The 20,057-nt window shown below is 48.3% G+C and overlaps 1 protein-coding gene across 1 annotated transcript in view; it reads left to right on the top strand.

The window, feature by feature from the left end:
• LOC139539512 (zinc finger protein GLIS1) overlaps positions 1–20,057 on the top strand; it is a 141,939-nt gene that overhangs the window by 64,107 nt on the left and 57,775 nt on the right. The window contains exon 4 of the mRNA XM_071342547.1: positions 848–2,273. Coding sequence (XP_071198648.1) covers positions 848–2,273 — 1,426 coding nt within the window. The remainder of the gene's footprint in view (positions 1–847; positions 2,274–20,057) is intronic.

Raw genomic sequence — 20,057 nt, 5'->3', positions numbered from 1 at the left:
GTTGTTAGGTTGCTAGTCTGAAAAGTTCACTGTCTGTGAGATGTGGTTGTCAGGTTGCTAGTCTGAAATGTTCACTGTCTGTGAGATGTGGTTGTTAGGTTGCTAGTCTGAAATGTTCACTGTCTGTGAGATGTGGTTGTTAGGTTGCTAGTCTGAAAAGTTCACTGTCTGTGAGATGTGGTTGTCAGGTTGCTAGTCTGAAATGTTCACTGTCTGTGAGATGTGGTTGTTAGGTTGCTAGTCTGAAAAGTTCACTGTCTGTGAGATGTGGTTGTTAGGTTGCTAGTCTGAAAAGTTCACTGTCTGTGAGATGTCGTTGTTAGGTTGCTAGTCTGAAAAGTTCACTGTCTGTGAGATGTGGTTGTTAGGTTGCTAGTCTGAAAAGTTCACTGTCTGTGAGATGTGGTTGTTAGGCTCTCTGACTGAGACTTTCAGTTCTATCTAAGCTCTCTGGCGGGATATGTTATTTCTGTAAACAGAGAGAGAGAGAGGGAGAGAGGGAGCGAGAGAGAGAGAGAGAGAGAGAGAGAGAGAGAGAGAGAGAGAGAGAGAGAGAGAGAGAGAGAGAGAGAGAGAGAGAGAGAGAGAGAGAGAGGGGGGTAACAGAGAGTGAGGTAGCAGAAAGAGAGGTAGCGATCCCTCTAGGCCAGGTCTAAATCTCACAGCCCTGTTGTTGTACGGGGTCTGAAAGCTGCAGCCTGTGGGAAGGATGACTTGGCAGGACCCAGACAGCCGTGGCCTTTATCTATCAATAGCGGGTGGCTAATAGTGCTCACATACTCTCCAGTGTTGTCCTAATAGCCTCACTCTGCTCAGATTCCCTGCCATGTGTTTTTCCCCTCTACAGGTCCTCTGCCTTCCAGAGATCCCTGGCCTCGCCCGGCCCAGGCTGCGGCACCTCCAACGCAGCCAGGGCATTTCCTCTCCCCTACCCCATCAAACAGGAGGCTTCCATGGGCTACAAGATCTCCCTGGGACTGGGGGTCCCCACCACCAGCCAGGGTGGCTTCCAGAGTGGCACGGGAGGCATTGGGGTCCGGCGGGAGGAGATGGAGGGTCCTCTCAGTGGTGGAAGCAGCGGCGGTAACTTAGGCAGTGCTCTGTCGGTGGATGCGGCGTACTCTTTTAATAATGAAGATGACTCCTCCCCACTGTCTTTGTCCCAGGGTGGCTCCCGTCATTCAGCACGGCTGCTCACCAATAGCAGCCTGAAGAGACGCTGCCTGTCGCTGGCCTCCCAGTCCGCCGCTGCCAGCAGCAATGCTAATGCCTTAGCGAACGCCGTCGTCACTGCCACTGAGGGGATCGATATCACCGCCATCATCTGCTCCTCCCAGATGTCCGTGGTGGCCTGCGTCAACGGGCTCCGGACGAACCCCTCACCCCAGCCCAGCGGCGGCTTCTCCTTCCGGGCTGCCCCCCGCAAGCCCCTGCCCCCCCAGCAGTGCAGCAGCCCCCAGCAGACCACCTTGCGAGAGAGCTGTCAGCTACCCTCACCTGCCGCCTGCCTGCTGTCCCTCTCCTCGTCGTCGTCTTCCTCCTCTGTGTCATCTCTGGAGCCGGAGCAGCAGACCCAGGGCCTGTGTGAGGGGCCTGGCTCCATGCAGCCGGGGCCTGGGGGTGGAGGTGGAGCAGGAGGAGGCTCTGAGGGGCTTGGGCTGCTGATGAGCGGGACCCTGATGACAGGAGGGCTGCTTGGGGACGTGTCTCTGCTGGAGGGGGGCTGTCAGAGAGCCGGCTGTGGAGCTCTGAAACAGGAGCCCCTGGACGACTTCTCCCCCAGCGAGGAGGAGCTCTTTCAGCACCACTACCACCATCACCACCACCTGACTGGCCGTGCTGCGGCCAGCCACCTCCGCCCTCACCCCCACACCCACCACCCAGCCCCCCCACTGCCCTCCATGCCCCCGCCCTACCACCTGCACCAGTACGGGGGCCCCAGCCCGGGGGGCCTGCTGCACCTCCAGAACCAGAACCAGACTGTATCTTCCTCCATCCTTCCAGGACCCAAGACCTCGGGCTCTGCTGAGGGTGAGGACGGTGGGCCGCTCAGCGACAAGCAGGTGTGCCGCTGGATTGACTGCAGCGCGACGTACGAGCAGCAGGAGGAGCTGGTGAGGCACATCGAGAAGGTGCACATTGACCAGCGCAAAGGGGAGGACTTCACCTGCTTCTGGGCCAGCTGCATTCGCCGCTACAAGCCCTTCAATGCCCGCTACAAACTCCTCATCCACATGAGAGTCCACTCGGGAGAGAAGCCTAACAAGTGTATGGTGAGTCCCTCTCCCCACCATAGATATATAATCACTAGAATCACCATTCAAGTCAAAGTTCTATGATGTCTGGGCCGGCGGCCATATTGAGTGTACCCATTCCATTCTAGTAATTCCCCACCAGCTGAGCCCAGAACCAAGCCGGTGTCAGTGGTGAATGTTGTTCACAGCCCACTCTTCTGAATAGAGCCAATCAAAGCCATTTTTATGGTCCATTATAGGTTCCATTTCAGTGACCACAGTATATTTACTGTATGAAATTGAACCCAGCTGGTGCAACCAGGACCCAGTTTGACAGTATCCATCCATAGGCCATTTCTAGTTTCCACAGAGCAAGCCAAGAGAGATTTTATTTAAACATACATTTAGGAGCTGCTGTGTACATGTGTAAAACATGAAGGTGGAGTCTTTTCTGGATGGCATTGATGTCACAGTAGTCCTTAACTTGGATCTTATTTGGTACTTCATAGAAATTGGTTTATGGCCAACCTAAAATGTCCCATTTGTTTGTTTCGAACACAGTTGCTGGGCCAGTACAGTTAGGGTTAGTGATAGATGTTAGATGGGTTGCTGTAAAGACAATTTTAATACCTTTAGAGACTGTTGTTTGGACATTCAGGATGCACTGTTTCAAAGAGCAAGACTGATTATTTTTCATTCCAGATTATTTTTCATTATAAATTAAGAAATGTTTTTTATTGAAAATGGATACATTTGTAGTAACAGTATTTTTTTAGCAGAATGTTTCAAAGACACGTCTTCCATTGAAGAAAAGCGTTGTTATAATGGGAGCCGTATAGCTCGTCGCTGTATAAATAGCTGTGTGGTTGTATTCTTTACAGGTAAAACTCTCCATCTCCACTCTCAACACACTAATCAATGTCAAACTGTCACTCCCTGGCATCTCTTAGCAAATGGAAAAAGCCCTCTAACCTTAAGAACATTTTAGTCCAAATACACAATTAGTCCCCAATCTGTGTAGGGGGCGAAGTCATGTTTATTTTCACTAGCTCAATGTTTTTTAAGAAGGGATTCAGATCATGAAAAACCAACACATCTGGTTAACATAACCAAACAATGCATACACTTAATCCCTTTAAATGGGAGGTTGGCATTTTTAGATGTCCCACAAGTATTAAGTGAATGGACGTTTTATCCAGACCAAACACAGGGAAATATGTAGTAGTCTAGTGGAAGAAAAGGCTATGGAGCAGAGGGATGTCCTCTAAAATCTCTCATCTTGCTCAATTCAGAGTTTCACAACCCTTGTCAGAAATGTTATTCCTCATTTTAAGAAAACCGTCCAAAACATAATTATTACTGTGCAATATGCTCATAGCCTAATACCACAAAAACACCTGTTGTATCTTTATTTTTATGAAATATCAGCCGATATTTGTTTTTAAATTATTTGGTTTAATTTACTGGCTGTGAAAGTGTGAAAAATGGTGAGTGTTAAAATTAAGTGTTAAATTAAATTCAGTTTAGTGTAAATCAGTTAGTCAATTAACACTTACCACTGCAATACATTGTTAGCTACATCTAATGGGAATGTTTATATTAACTCATAGAGTAGTGAATTTATAGTGAGCCTTGTAAGTTCATCAGAGACATCATGCATTAGTGTGTGTGTGTACGTGTGTGTGTACGTGTGTGTGTACGTGTTGTAGCTGACAATGTGCTCCGGTTGTGAATCTTCTCTCAGCTCTGTACTGTATATAGCATCACAGTGATCTTTCAAGTGAATTCTGGGAATTCTAGGAAGTTCTGGGAATAATTCACTGTGTTTTGGTCCTGCACTTGTTTCTTTTTTTTGGTGTATACATTTTATCTGGACTGCTCTTGCTGCTGGACACTGGGTGTGTCTCAAACTCTGTCACTGATGTCCGTTTGGTGACACCTAGAACCGGAAGGGAAACAGGCGGACTGTATGTTTATGTGTGTCTGTATGTGTGTTTGTACTGTATACATGTGTACAGGGCCTTCAGAAAGTATTCACTGCCCTTTACTTTTCCAACATTTTGTTGTGTTACAGCCTGAATTTAAAATGGATTTCATTGAGATTTGGTGTCACTGGCCAACACACAATACCCCATAATGTCAAAGTGGAATTATGTTTTCAGAATTTTATACAAATTAATAAAAACTGAAAAGCCCTTTGTTATGGCAAGCGTAAAATAATAATCCAGGTATGAGAAGCTCTTAGAGACTTACACAGGAAGACGCACAGCTGTAATAGCTGCCAAACGTGATTCTAACATGCATTGACTCAGGGGTGTGAATACTTATGTAAATTAGATATTTCTGTGTTTCATTTTCAATAAATTTGCGAACATTTCTTCAAATATGTTTTCACTTTGTTCATTATGGAGTATTATGTGTAGATGGTTGAGAAAATAAATACATTTGATCCATTTTGTATTCAGGCTGTAATACAACAACATGTGGAATAAGTCAAGGGGTAAGAATACTTTCTGAAGGTACTGTATTAATGTGTGTGTGTGTGTGTAGGTGTGTGTGTGTGTGTGTGTAGGTGTGTGTGTCTAGGGAGATGCTTACCAGATGCTAAACAATTCGGCGCTGGACTGTCTCGGGATGGGAGGCTGTGTGTGTGTGTGTGTGTGTGTGTGTGTGTGTGTGTGTGTGTGTGCCCACGCTACACAACCCAGCCTCCCAATCACTCAGAACTCAGAAAGGCCTCAAACACACACAGGCACACACACAAACACAGACACACACACAGCCTAGTCATACGTACATGAATTCCTGTTAACCCCTACAATAGGCAGTATTGATTCCATCCATGTTGGATTGTAACACTCAGTTCTCAAACTAAACATAAACAGAAATGTGAAATGTATTCAGGTTTGGATAAACACTTCTAATGAGCAATGTATTTAGATGTAGAGGTCTACAGAAAGTCTTAGAGAAAGTGGAAGAAAGTGTGCACGTGTTTTGCATGTCTCTGAGGTGATGAGTTTGTGTTTGCAAATGGGTGTGTGGTTATACATGTGCAATACTATGGAAATAGTTCGCTGCCATAATATGTCACAAATGTGGGCTATACATATGTAGTGTGTGTGCTTTTACACGTACAATATGTGTTGGTGTATATGTCGTAGTGTCTCAACCCAATCCCTCTAAAGTCCTTATTTAGTTCTTATGCGTCTGTGCCCACTGTAGTCAAGAACGTTTGAATGATGCCTGTTGTGTTTGATACACTCAGGCAATAGACAAAGGCATTTAGGAATTCCAGCTATTCACACAGAGGAAACAGATGAGACGTTTCCATTTAGGACCAAACTCTCCAGAAAACCCAGCTAATCCCCTTATTGTTTTTCCAGCGGCAGATTCCAGTGGGTGCTCACAGCTTTGAGCTGTGCTCAAATCCAAGCATAACACTCCCCTTGCCTCCAGCCTCCTTCAGCCTCCTCCATCGCCTCCTCCAGTCTCCTCCGCCGCCTCCAGCCTCCTCCAGTCTCCTCCAGTCTCCTCCAGCCTCTTCCAGGTCCTCCAGCCTCTTCCAGGTCCTCCAGCCTCCTCCAGTCTCTTCCAGGTCCCCCAGCCTCCACCAGCCTCCTCCAGCCTCCTCCAGCCTCCTCCAGCCTCCTCCAGTCTCTTCCAGGTCCCCCAGCCTCCTCCAGCTTCCTCCAGCCTCCACCAGCCTCCTCCAGCCTCCTCCAGGCTCATCCAGCTTCCTCCAGCCTCCACCAGCCTCCTCCAGCCTCCTCCAGGCTCATCCAGCTTCCTCCAGCCTCCACCAGCCTCCACCAGCCTCCTCCAGCCTCCACCAACCTCCTCCAGCCTCCACCAGCCTCCTCCAGCCTCTTCCAGGTCCTCCAGCCTCCTCCAGCCTCTTCCAGGTCCCCCAGCCTCCTCCAGCCTCCTCCAGCCTCTTCCAGGTCCTCCAGCCTCCTCCAGCCTCTTCCAGGTCCCCCAGCCTCCTCCAGCCTCCTCCACCTCCTCCAGCCTCCTCCTGTACCTCCAGCTGTACAGCGTTTGTTTCATGCGGTGTCTTGGCTGGAACAAGTCATTATCACAACACAAAGTTGTACTCCAACCTCTCGCTTGTCACTGTCCGTACCTGGCTATGTTTAATGCTGACCCACATAAAATTGCAGCTCCATCTGTAACCATCGAGTTCAGAGCACTTGTAAAGCTCTCTAAACTTTTAGAGGTACTTTTTAAGTTCCCCCCCTCCAATTACTGCAGGCCCCAGGGCTGTGGTATGGTTGTCGGGCAGGCACGGGTGAAAAAGAAACTGCATAATCTCTCTGCAATATCCTGTTGTGTTTCATGCCTAATTCAGAGTGTTGTTTTAGTTTAGGACATTTTTTCTCTTGTCTGCATAAATATTAAAAATATATCCAGCGACCGGAGCCCTGACATAGTCACAGGCTTTGATATCTTAGTGGGTTATATCGAGACTGTCCCGCGGATTTGATGTCTCACGGACAGATCGCTCCACTCCGTACCCTGAAGTTCAGACAAATATTAATTTAAACTGTGGAATCCCTATATAATATAGAAATTGAGAGACACTCTCTTCAAGGCTCTTCAGATTACCTGAATGGATACAGTGTATGAAATTGTTTTGAAATCCTGTCCATTGTAGGTATTGCCCAATAATGAACAATGGGAATGTTGAGAAGACCTGTTGAAGGATTTGCATGTGCGCCCTCACGTTTTTCAGTGACGTGAGAAGTTGAGTCGTGTTAGCTTTAGATAGTAGAATTCATTGGGGTGATATACTCTTTAATCTTAAACCCTGTGTGTTTCTTTCATCATTGGTTTTCAGTCGTGTGGAGGCTTTTGAGTGCCTGTTAAGACCATAAAACATCTTAAATGTTTCCATTAAGGGTTTACCTTAAGGAATAATTTTCCCTTACTTACGGGAATTGTTTAACGGTGTTGCATAGAACCCTTCTAACATTTCCTTAGGTAAGGGCATAATTTAAGGATTTTTTACAGTAGTTCATAGGAATGTATGGCAGAAAAAGTCTCTGGTTACTATGGAGATGACCTGTTTCACTGACTGAACATCCCATCAAAGAGATCGCATTTATTGCAAAATAAATGTATTGCAAAATAGAACTTGTACATTGAAGAGGAGAAACAAATTGATTCATAAGATAATAAAACACGTTTCTTTTAGTTACTTTTTTCTCAACTTGTTTATATAACTTTCTATTAGGTCAAGCGAACTTACAGAGTAGGTAACTAGCTAGCCAGCAGCTTTGTAGCCATGGATTATGCACCTTACATTATTTAGCTAAGTAGCTAGCTAGCTGATGGATGTTTTCCAGGGCAGAGAACAGCAACATTCACCTCCACAAATGCTGTTTACATTGATATCCATACTGAGTGAAGCACTTAAGAGACCTCATGGGCACCCTTAACTTTTTCCACTTAATTTAAGGAGGAAATACACCTTAAAAGGTTTTGTGCAACTAATTTAAAGTTAAGGAAACTTTAAGGTTAAAGATAAGGGGGAAATTAACTTGATGTTTTATACAACGGGGCCAAGAGCCGTAATGCCAGCTGAACCTGAGGGGACATGTGCCCCTTAATTTGATACATTTCCAGGATAAAATAGAAGATATGGTTAATTTTACTCCTAATATATTGAAAGATATTGGATATGGCCATCAGTACCGCCTGAAAAGAAATTAGTGCAAATGTAATGACCATTTTACCACGTACTTTCAAGTAAATACCTGATCATTTCTTTAAACCGTAAAATACTGTTACCCCATTTTACTTTAAGAACACATTTGGTATTCTACCCTCTCTCCACAATGGAATAAAGTTTTGGTTTTATTCTTGAGAATGATTGAGAACTCTGAGTTGCACTGAGCCACCCACGGCATAATGATAAAACACACCCCGGCCGCCACCTCACCTGCTAATGAAGCCACTCTCTAAACACACACCACCACAGGCTGAAGGAAAACTGACTGCAGCCAGCCAGCGTCCTGCTGGGAAAAAAAGCATAGATCATGGAATTTATATTTTTTTTCATGGGTGTGAAACCAGCAAACATATATATATATTTAGATTTATTTGACAGATTTTTGGAAGAGAGGCCAAATCCCCCAGAAGCAGACGGTGAGACATACAGCGGCATCCGTTGCCAAGATGGCGTTGTGTTTTCTCCGGGTAAATGGATCAGCTCCGACGCAGGAGATGAAACGACCAGTGCCATTAGCTAATTAAAACTGAGGTTCTGCACATGACCCGACTTTTCCTCTGAACGCTGTCCTGAAACCGGAGCTGTCTGGACGCAGGGCGTGGGTGGCGACTGACGTTGATATTAATGTGTTTGTACCAGTACGAGCCGCTGACACTATGGCCTGTCTGGACTGCTCAGCCGGCACAATCTTTCAGAGGCCTGGACTCTGGCCCGGTAGCAGCTACCTGCAATGAAGACGTATGATTCAGTCCTTTAACCCAGGCAGCCAGGTCTGTAGGTCTGAGACAAACACGCTACACTAGAGGAGAAGGTGAGGGAAAGCTCTGTACAGTTCTACTTGTACACTCAGAGGCAATAGGGGAGAGAGAGAGATGAGGCTGATGATGCGATACATATATTAGTATGATGATGCTGCTGGCAGAAATGGTCTGAGAGTGATGTTTTGGCATGGACAAAGATAGAGCTTGCTTGTTTTTCTTGTCGACTAGGCCAGGCCAAGTTCTTTTCAGGCCATAAAGGTTTTCCAGTCAATCTCTTAACAGTAATGCAATCCAGTCATCTCTCTCTCTCTCTCTCTCTCTCTCTCTCTCTCTCTCTCAATATATATATATATATATATACTGTATATATTTCCCTTTGTATATATTTTTCTCTCTCTCTCTCTCTCTCTCTCAATATATATATATATATACTGTATATATTTCCCTTTGTATATTTTTTTTCTCTCTCTCTATCTCTCTCTATATATATATATATTGTATATATTTCCCTTTGTATATATTTCTCTCTCTCTCTCTCTCTCTCTCTCTCTCTCTCTCTCTCTCTCTCTCTCTCTCTCTCTCTCTCTCTCTCTCTCTCTCTCTCTCTCTCTCTCTCTCTCTCTCTCTCTCTCTCTCTCTCTCTCTCTCTCTCTCTCTCTCTCTCTCTCTCTCTCTCTCTCTCTCTCTCTCTCTCTCTCTCTCTCTCTCTCTCTCTCTCTCTCTCTCTCTCTCTCTCTCTCTCTCTCTCTCTCTCTCTCTCTCTCTCTACTGTATATATTTCCCTATGCATATATTTTTCTCTCTCTCTCTCTCTCTCTCTCATATGTAGAATTTGGATATGATCTAAATACTAATTGATGCCATTGTGATGTTTACTAACTATCATTACCACCACATACAAGGGTTATGAAGCCACAATGGGAACAATATAAGGCCCTGTCTCAGACTGGAACAGCTACCCTGTCTCGTTACCCTGTCTCAGACTGGAACAGCTACCCTGTCTCAGACTGGAACAGCTACCCTGTCTCAGACTGGAACAGCTACCCTGTCTCAGACTGGAACAGCTACCCTGTCTAAGACTGGAACATCTACCCTGTCTCGTTACCCTGTCTCAGACTGGAACAGCTACCCTGTCTCGTTACCCTGTCTCAGACTGGAACAGCTACTCTGTCTCAGACTGGAACAGCTACCCTGTCTCTTTACCCTGTCTCAGACTGGAACAGCTACCCTGTCTCAGACTGGAACAGCTACCCTGTCTCGTTACCCTGTCTCAGACTGGAACAGCTACTGTACCCTTTCTCAGACTGTGTAACCAGGTATCAAAGTATGGACAATCCACTACATGCAATACACTCTAATTACATTTGTCTGGAATGCAATATTATGTGGTAGTAATATCCTTAACATTTAATCCCGGTTTTGTCTTGGAAACCTGGTCGACTGGGGAGGAAGTTGACAGGCTTTAACTCTAACATAATGCAACAGCTGTGTCATAATTGTGTCCCATCCAAATGCTTAATCAGTTTTACCTCGCCAGTAGGCCAGATCAGTTTACTAAGACATGGATGGAGCCGGTTCTGTGTTCAGGGTGTATCGTCCTGGCACGTTCCCCAGCTCTCTGAAGGATGGATGGATGGGGGGGGCCTGACCAGGCCTATTGTAGAACACTAGCATGTGTTCTAGGATCTCCCTCTGAGGTAATGGGCCTCATTGGACCAAATCCACTCAGATATGGGTCCTGTCCCAAATGGCACCCTAGTGCCTTTATAGTACACTACTTTGTGCACTACCCATAGGGCCCTGGTCAAAAGTAGTGCACTATATGGGAAAATAGAGTGCCATGTTGAATGGAGCCATGCTCTCTAATGCTGCAGTGTCAAGGGCCGTATGAAACATGGTGCCTTGCTCCTTAACCATTTAAATCATATGGACAGACAAGCTAATTATGGAAACATTTCGAGGCAGCTTACCAAGAAAATAAAAATATACCTCTGCTTTCTCAAGGGTAGTAGCACCCACGCAACACTAGCGTCGTTTAGTACCGACTACCGAGCTGCCATTTAGCAAACATTCCCTGGAAACCGCAGTGTGTAAACGGGCCTGTGGGGAGTGTATGGGACAGAGTGTAAACGGGCCTGTGGGGAGTGTATGGGACAGTGTGTTAACTGGGCCTGTGGGGAGTGTATGGGACAGTGTGTTAACTGGGCCTGTGGGGAGTGTATGGAACAGTGTGTTAACAGGCCTGTGGGGAGTGTATGGGACAGTGTGTTAACAGGCCTGTTGGGAGTGTATGGGACAGTGTGTTAACAGGCCTGTGGGGAGTGTATGGAACAGTGTGTTAACAGGCCTGTTGGGAGTGTATGGGACAGTGTGTTAACAGGCCTGTGGGGAGTGTATGGAACAGTGTGTTAACAGGCCTGTTGGGAGTGTATGGGACAGTGTGTGAACGGTGTGTAGACAAGGGTAAATCTCTCAGTAGGCCCAGGTGGGGTGGCTGTTGATGAGGTATTGATGTAGCAGGAGGCTGGTTGTCTGTGGGACATGCATCACACAGGCCTCTGAGCCCAGAGAAACAACATCTACCTGGCTTAGCTTTATCTCCCAATAAACAGAGCAACAAGAGACACATTTATACATCCCCCTCCAGACCTAGACCGTGTCTGCCCCAGAGCCAGGGACTCCAGACCACAGCCCCAGGACCCCCTCTACTCAGACCAGCCTAGAGACCACAGTCCCAGGACTCCCCCTCTGCTCAGACCAGACCAGCCTCCAGACCACAGCCCCAGGACTCCCCCTCTACTCAGACCAGCCTAGAGACCACAGTCCCAGGACTCCCCCTCTGCTCAGACCAGACCAGCCTCCAGACCACAGCCCCAGGGCTCCCCCTCTACTCAGACCAGCCTAGAGACCACAGCCCCAGGGCTCCCCCTCTACTCAGACCAGCCTAGAGACCACAGCCCCAGGACCCCCTCTACTCAGACCAGCCTAGAGACCACAGTCCCAGGACTCCCCCTCTGCTCAGACCAGACCAGCCTCCAGACCACAGCCCCAGGACTCCCCCTCTACTCAGACCAGACCAGCCTCCAGACCACAGCTCCAGGACTCCCCCTCTACTCAGACCAGACCAGCCTCCAGACCACAGCCCCAGGACTCTCCCTCTACTCAGACCAGCCTCCAGACCACAGCTCCAGGACTCCCCCTCTACTCAGACCAGCCTCCAGACCACAGCCCCAGGACTACCCCTCTACTCAGACCAGCCTCCAGACCACAGCTCCAGGACTCCCCCTCTACTCAGACCAGCCTCCAGACAACAGCCCCAGGACTCTCCCTCTACTCAGACCAGCCTCCAGACCACAGCTCCAGGACTCTCCCTCTACTCAGACCAGCCTCCAGACCACAGCTCCAGGACTCCCCCTCTACTCAGACCAGCCTCCAGACCACAGCTCCAGGACCCCCCCTCTACTCAGACCAGCCTCCAGACCACAGCTCCAGGACTTCCCCTTTACTCAGACCAGACCAGCCTCCAGACCACAGCCCCAGGACTCCCCCTCTACTCAGACCAGCCTCCAGACCACAGCCCCAGGACTACCACTCTACTCAGACCAGACCAGCCTCCAGACCACAGCCCCAGGACTACCACTCTACTCAGACCAGACCAGCCTCCAGACCACAGCCCCAGGACTACCACTCTACTCAGACCAGACCAGCCTCCAGACCACAGCCCCAGGATTCCCCCTCTACTCAGACCAGCCTAGAGACCACAGCCCCAGGGCTCCCCCTCTACTCAGACCAGCCTAGAGACCACAGCCCCAGGACCCCCTCTACTCAGACCAGCCTAGAGACCACAGTCCCAGGACTCCCCCTCTGCTCAGACCAGACCAGCCTCCAGACCACAGCCCCAGGACTCCCCCTCTACTCAGACCAGACCAGCCTCCAGACCACAGCTCCAGGACTCCCCCTCTACTCAGACCAGACCAGCCTCCAGACCACAGCCCCAGGACTCTCCCTCTACTCAGACCAGCCTCCAGACCACAGCTCCAGGACTCCCCCTCTACTCAGACCAGCCTCCAGACCACAGCCCCAGGACTACCCCTCTACTCAGACCAGCCTCCAGACCACAGCTCCAGGACTCCCCCTCTACTCAGACCAGCCTCCAGACAACAGCCCCAGGACTCTCCCTCTACTCAGACCAGCCTCCAGACCACAGCTCCAGGACTCTCCCTCTACTCAGACCAGCCTCCAGACCACAGCTCCAGGACTCCCCCTCTACTCAGACCAGCCTCCAGACCACAGCTCCAGGACCCCCCCTCTACTCAGACCAGCCTCCAGACCACAGCTCCAGGACTTCCCCTTTACTCAGACCAGACCAGCCTCCAGACCACAGCCCCAGGACTCCCCCTCTACTCAGACCAGCCTCCAGACCACAGCCCCAGGACTACCACTCTACTCAGACCAGACCAGCCTCCAGACCACAGCCCCAGGACTACCACTCTACTCAGACCAGACCAGCCTCCAGACCACAGCCCCAGGACTACCACTCTACTCAGACCAGACCAGCCTCCAGACCACAGCCCCAGGATTCCCCCTCTACTCAGACCAGCCTCCAGACCACAGCCCCAGGACTACCCCTCTACTCAGACCAGCCTCCAGACCACAGCCCCAGGACTACCCCTCTACTCAGACCAGACCAGCCTCCAGACCACAGCCCCAGGACTACCCCTCTACTCAGACCAGCCTCCAGACCACAGCCCCAGGACTACCCCTCTACTCAGACCAGCCTCCAGACCACATCCTCAGGATCCAGTGTCCTTCCAGCCATGAGACTAATGTAAAGTAGCTGGAGTACAGACACTAGTACTGTCCAGAGAGAAGGATGGATGTTATGGAGTGAAATAAAACGTATGTTGTGTGTGTGTGTGTGTGTGTGTGTGTGTGTGTGTGTGTGTGTGTGTGTGTGTGTGTGTGTGTGTGTGTGTGTGTGTGTGTGTGTGTGTGTGTGTGTTGACATAAGCACTGTCGTGTTCAGTGGATACATTAGGTTGGCTAGCTAGCGGGAGACATTTGAAGGTTTCGAAAGGAAGAAGACGCCAGAAGGTAGTGATGAGCGATTAGTGCTTTTTGAGGTCGGTTTGGTTTTGGTTAGATTATTAAAAAATAATCACTGTTTTCAGTTTCGGTTTATTTTTTTTAAACATTAAATGCACTTTTCATTATGTGGGTTGAATTCTGTAACAACACAGAATAAAACTATTAATAAAAGTCCCATGATGCTAGTGACTGCCCATTACTGCTTATCACTTATTAACCCTACTTTATTCAAATCACTTTACTTTAATACAATATCAAGCTCCCGACTATTCCTCTCTTTGCATTGGTGGATACATCTCGTTATTCAAATAAGTTTTTTGAAAATATTTGATGAGGGGTATTGACGTCAACCGCCTGTATTCAATGGAGAATGAGATGCTATGCTAGCCTCATAAATGTGCATAGACCAGCTCGAATTTCAACAGGGGAAACTCAAAGTTGCCTGGATTTCAAATGAAATTCAGGTCAGTCAATTTGTTGTTAAAAAAACTACAATTGTATCAAACTTATGTAATCCCCAAAGACTTCAGAACAGAATCAACTCAATACTCTGTGTGATGTATCTGAAAATAATTTGGTACGTTGTGTAGGTAGGTGAATGTGATGCATATTTGGGAGCGTTGTCATAGCGTTTGTAGCGTTGGCAGAACATTGCGCTCTGTGGCATTGACTCATAGCTGGAATCCAGTGGGGCAATTAGAGCTGGGAGCGTTCCCCAGCAAATTCTTCAGTCCTCTAGGCCAGCGAGGCTGTCCACACTCCCTACAGGCTCTGTCTGTTTACACTGTTAAGCCTCGGCCTTCACTCTGCCTGTTTTAATGGAGCTGCACTGTTAACATAGATGCATATCAGAGGCCTCTCCTGACAGAGAGAAAGAGAGAGAGATCAGAGAGAGACCAGAGAGAGAGAGAACGAGAGAGAGACCAGAGAGAGAGACCAGAGAAAGACCATAGAGAGAGAGACAAGAGAGAGAGAAACCAGAGAGAGAGACCAGAGAAAGAGAGAGACCAGAGAGAGAGAGAGACCAGAGAGAGACCAGACCAGAGAGAGACCAGACCAGAGAGAGACCAGAGAGAGAGAGACCAGAGAGAGACCAGAGAGAGAGAGACCAGAGAGAGAGACCAGAGAGACACCAGACCAGGGAGAGAGAGACCAGAGAGAGAGAGAGACCAGAGAGAGAGAGACCAGAGAGAGAGACCAGAGAGAGAGACCAGAGAGAGAGAGACCAGAGAGAGAGAGACCAGAGAGAGAGACCAGACCAGAGAGAGACCAGAGAGACACCAGACCAGAGAGAGAGAGAGACCAGAGAGAGAGAGAGACCAGAGAGAGAGACCAGAGAGAGAGAGACCAGAGAGAGAGACCAGAGAGAGAGACCAGAGAGAGAGACCAGAGAGAGAGAGACCAGAGAGAGACCAGAGAGAGACCAGAGAGATAGAGACCAGAGAGAGAGACCAGACCAGAGACAGACCAGACCAGAGAGAGACCAGAGAGAGAGACCAGAGAGAGACCAGACCAGAGACAGACCAGACCAGAGACAGACCAGACCAGAGAGAGAGACCAGAGAGAGAGAGACCAGAGAGAGAGACCAGAGAGACACCAGACCAGGGAGAGAGAGACCAGAGAGAGAGAGAGACCAGAGAGAGAGAGACCAGAGAGAGAGACCAGAGAGAGAGACCAGAGAGAGAGAGACCAGAGAGAGAGAGACCAGAGAGAGAGACCAGACCAGAGAGAGACCAGAGAGACACCAGACCAGAGAGAGAGAGAGACCAGAGAGAGAGAGAGACCAGAGAGAGAGACCAGAGAGAGAGAGACCAGAGAGAGAGACCAGAGAGAGAGACCAGAGAGAGAGACCAGAGAGAGAGAGACCAGAGAGAGACCAGAGAGATAGAGACCAGAGAGAGAGACCAGACCAGAGACAGACCAGAGACAGACCAGACCAGAGAGAGACCAGAGAGAGAGACCAGAGAGAGACAGACCAGACCAGAGACAGACCAGACCAGAGAGAGAGACCAGAGAGAGAGACCAGAGAGAGAGACCAGAGACAGACCAGACCAGAGAGAGACCAGAGAGAGAGACCGTAGAGAGAGACCAGAGAGAGAGACCAGAGAGAGACCAGACCAGAGAGAGATCAGACCAGAGAGACCAGAGACAGACCAGACCAGAGAGAGACCAGAGAGAGAGACCAGAGAGAGACCAGAGAGAGAGACCAGACCAGAGACAGACCAGACCAGAGAGACCAGAGAGACAGACCAGAGAGAGAGACCAGAGAAGAGAGAGACCAGACCAGAGAGAGACCAGAGAGAGAGACCAGAGACAGACCAGACCAGAGAGAGAGACCGTAGAGAGAGACCAGAGAGAGAGAGAATGAGAGAGAGAGAGAGAGAGAGAAAGAGACAGAGAATGAACAACATCACAGCAACATCTGGAGATGAGGCACACTTTACCAGAGTGTATAATTTTGTGATGACACAGGCACCTAGAATGATTCACCTGCTGTGTTGTGGCATTGTTAAGACCCCATTGTTTGGTGGTACTGGCTTGGTTTAGTCAGATACGTAGACATCTGATTTACATTCGTCCCAGAGAGTTTTACACCCCTCCAGTGACGCTCTAAGGTCTCCAGAAAAGGATCCTGTACAACTTCAAACATGTGTTTCACATTTGATCAGTTCAGCTTTGGAATTACTTTAACATAGATGTGAAGGTTTTATTCTGGATTAATAACCAGTGGTTTTGTTTCTGTACAGAATTAGGTCTAAGTCTGGAAACGTTTTATTGTTTCTCCTGTCTTATGCTAGCTTTGGTATCTGTACTACCAGCAATATAGATTGTGGCACGTAGGACCGACCCTTTCAGATTGCACTCAATCCTTTTCAAACGGCATAATGAAACCAAAATCTGTGTTGCAGATGTGCCAAATTTTATATTTTAAAGGGATAAAGCCAAGATTAGATTAGATGCACAATTTGGTGCACCGATGGAATTGTAAATGGATATTGCATGTGAAATAATATACTATCGTAATGTAGTCAGCGCTCTCGTTTGCGTACCGTGTGCGGCCAGCAAGTGCCAGGCCCAGACTCATATTACGCCTAACATAAACAAGTGTCTGATGACAAATGTCAAGGAAAATATTCCATAAATATGAAATTGTTTACTGTGGAACACCAATTATAACACTGGAATCTCACAATTCTCTGCAATTGGCAGGTTACTTTTGTTCAAAGTAAATGCTCAGGAACAGAGACTGTTTTTGCACTTAAATGAATGTGTTTGCAGCCAGGCAGCAGAAGCAGTAACACAGATTGGTAGTGGATAGGTATTGACTTATTAAATATGAACGTGGAACCACTTGCTGAAATGTGGATCTGAAATGATGTATTGAGAAGTGAATGCTTGAAGATCTGCTGACATGTGAATGCGGGTGATATACTTGAACCTTGATAAGGACAGACACATTGAGCTCTGATTGCACAAGAGATACATCACAGCCAGCTGTAGCCCCACTTTGACGTGAAACTGGACTCCCGACACCCAGAGAGAAAAAAGATGACCATGGCACACTCAGGACTGAACAAACCGAGAGGGCATCGTTAGCAGCCGCCGCTCCATTCTCCGTTACCCATAAGGCTCTAATGGTCTGGTCGTTCTCCAGCAGAGTGAGTGATGTCCACCCGCTGTTCACTGTTCGATCACTTTCCGGGGGACTGCAAGTTGCGCAGAAGGCCAATTCTCCATCTTCCCTCATCCCCTTGCTGGACTAGCACTGGGGGGGTGATCACAATGCCATCTTAACCTATTGGTCAATTTCACAGCCAGTGTTTTCTCTCTGAATATCATGGTGCCTCTGGGGTCAGGGTGTTTGGTTTGGCAGCCCACAGCACCTCTGAAATGTTTATTTGTTGTCACATCGGCGTTATAGGGTGGCGCGAGCCTAAGCAGCTGTGTCAACTCTCCCTGTGTGGACAAGCAGGGGTTTGCCAAAAAGGGTACTGAGATAGAGGGGTGGAGGGATGGTAGAGGCGGAGAAGGAGAGAGGGGAATGGTAATAAGGTTAGGAAGAGACAGATGATGCACGAGAGACCAACGTCAGAGCGACAGGCGAGGATGGCGAGGGGGAAAATGAAGAGGTTGCATAGAGAAACAAAGTGAATTAACGCTTAGTATGAGTCAATCTGCTTTTACATTGATCAATCTGGTAGCAAAAGTATCAAAGTGATCAACTAATAAATAAAACAATTTATTGAATAATAATTGCACATTTACCTGTCATAACAGGTAACCATAATAGGTAGCTGAATCCCTCCACTTGTATAACAGTCCACATTGTCTGACTAACTAGAGTCTAAAGGAAGAGGAGCTTTGCGCAGACAGGTGTGGAGAGGACAGGACAGGAGAGGATAGGACAGGGGAGGATAGGAGAGGACAGGAGAGAACAGGAGAGGATAGGAGAGGATGGGAGAGGACAGGACAGGGGAGGATAGGAGAGGACAGGAGAGGACAGGAGAGGATGGGAGAGGATGGGAGAGGACAGGAGAGGACAGGAGAGGATAGGAGAGGAGAGGACAGGAGAGGACGGGACAGGACGGGAGAGGACGGGAGAGGACAGGAGAGGATAGGAGAGGATGGGAGAGGATAGGACAGGAGAGGACGGGACAGGACGGGAGAGGACAGGAGAGGATAGGAGAGGATGGGAGAGGACGTGAGTGGGCGGGGGAGGATGGGACGGGAGAGGACGGGAAAGGATGGGAGAGGATAGGATAGGAGAGGATAGGTGAGGACAGGAGAGGAGAGGACAGGAGAGGATGGGAGAGGACGGGAGTGGACGGGGGAGGACGGGACGGGAGAGGACGGGAGAGGAGAGGAAGGGACAGGAGAGGACAGGAGAGGATAGGAGAGGACAGGTGAGGACAGGAGAGGAGAGGACAGGAGAGGACGGGAGGGGAGGGGAGGGGAGGGGAGGGGAGGGGAGGGGAGGGGAGGGGAGGGGAGGGGCGCTGGGGGGATGGAAGCAAGTGTGAGTGAGAGGTCCTGGACAGATTGAGCGCAGGGTGTCAGAGAGGGGAGAGAGGAGGCTGCTCTCAGACCGGTCATAGACAATACTGTATAGACTAGGAGTAACATCATTCCAGCCGCCAGCTCAAAGGACATATCGTGTTGAGGATTTTCACTGACGTCCCCCCACTCTGCGTGGTTCAAATTACGGGGAATAGGTTTATAATTAATGCCTTGATTGTCTACTAATGTCCATGGTACCAGGGCTGTGTAATACACTCTAATTAGCTATTAGAAATGGTTAGGGCTCAGAGTAAACACAGGGACAGTTATCAGAGGAAGACATACGGCTCAATGAAACACAGTCATGGCCCACCAACTCTGAATAATCAGGTTTTAAAACGCCTCTCAACTAATGAGAATTCACAAGAGTAGAGATAATAAATGATTTTCTGTAACCAAAACCAGTCTTTCTTTCCCTATGGTCATTGATCTAACCAGAGTCTTAAGGCCTCAGTAAGACTCTGGCTGTAACCAATAGACAAGCCCTCCAACTGAACTTCTCACAATCTCAAACGGACTGACATTTCAGAAATATTGTTGCTTTTTTGTGGAAACTGGTAATTTGCCTTGGAAATGGACAGTTGCAGTTGAATGCTAACATTGACATTTTAGTATACTCAAAGGCAGATCGACAAATGTTTTACCTAGTCATCTCAGGGATTCGAACCAGCAACCTTTACGGTTACTGGCCCCATGCTCTTAACCGCTAGGCTACCAGCCGCTAACAGTAAAGGTCAACAGATCAGCAGATAAGGCATATCCTTTTCCCTTTTCACTTCTATGAAAGAGAGAAGAGCTGTACTATACTATGGTACGAGTGTGACCCCACTTTCCTCTTTCTTTCAACCCGGTTCACAAACCCAGCGATGCCCCGATCACCAGGAAATCACATCTTAGCTCTCTAATGTCATGCAGGGCTTGGAAGCTGGTACACATGTGAATGCAGGCCCCTGAATCTCAGCAGGTTAAGTGTTTCCATGAAGACTCGACTCACTGTGTATTCTGGAGCCAAACTTACCCAAGTAGTTCTATATCAGTCTCCCATAGCAACAAGGGTACAAATCCATCATATAGTTCCTCATCAATCTACATAAAAAGAGCTAGGAATCATCCCAAATGGTACCCTATTCCCTTTATAACTTTTTACCAAGGCTCATAGGGCTCTGGTCAAAAGTAGTGCACTAC

The sequence above is a fragment of the Salvelinus alpinus genome, chromosome 15 (genome assembly GCF_045679555.1).
Source record: "Salvelinus alpinus chromosome 15, SLU_Salpinus.1, whole genome shotgun sequence".
In the NCBI taxonomy this organism is placed as follows: Eukaryota; Metazoa; Chordata; class Actinopteri; order Salmoniformes; family Salmonidae; genus Salvelinus; species Salvelinus alpinus.
The sequence above is the reverse complement of the archived record's forward strand: the minus strand, read 5'-3'. Positions and strand labels throughout refer to the sequence as shown.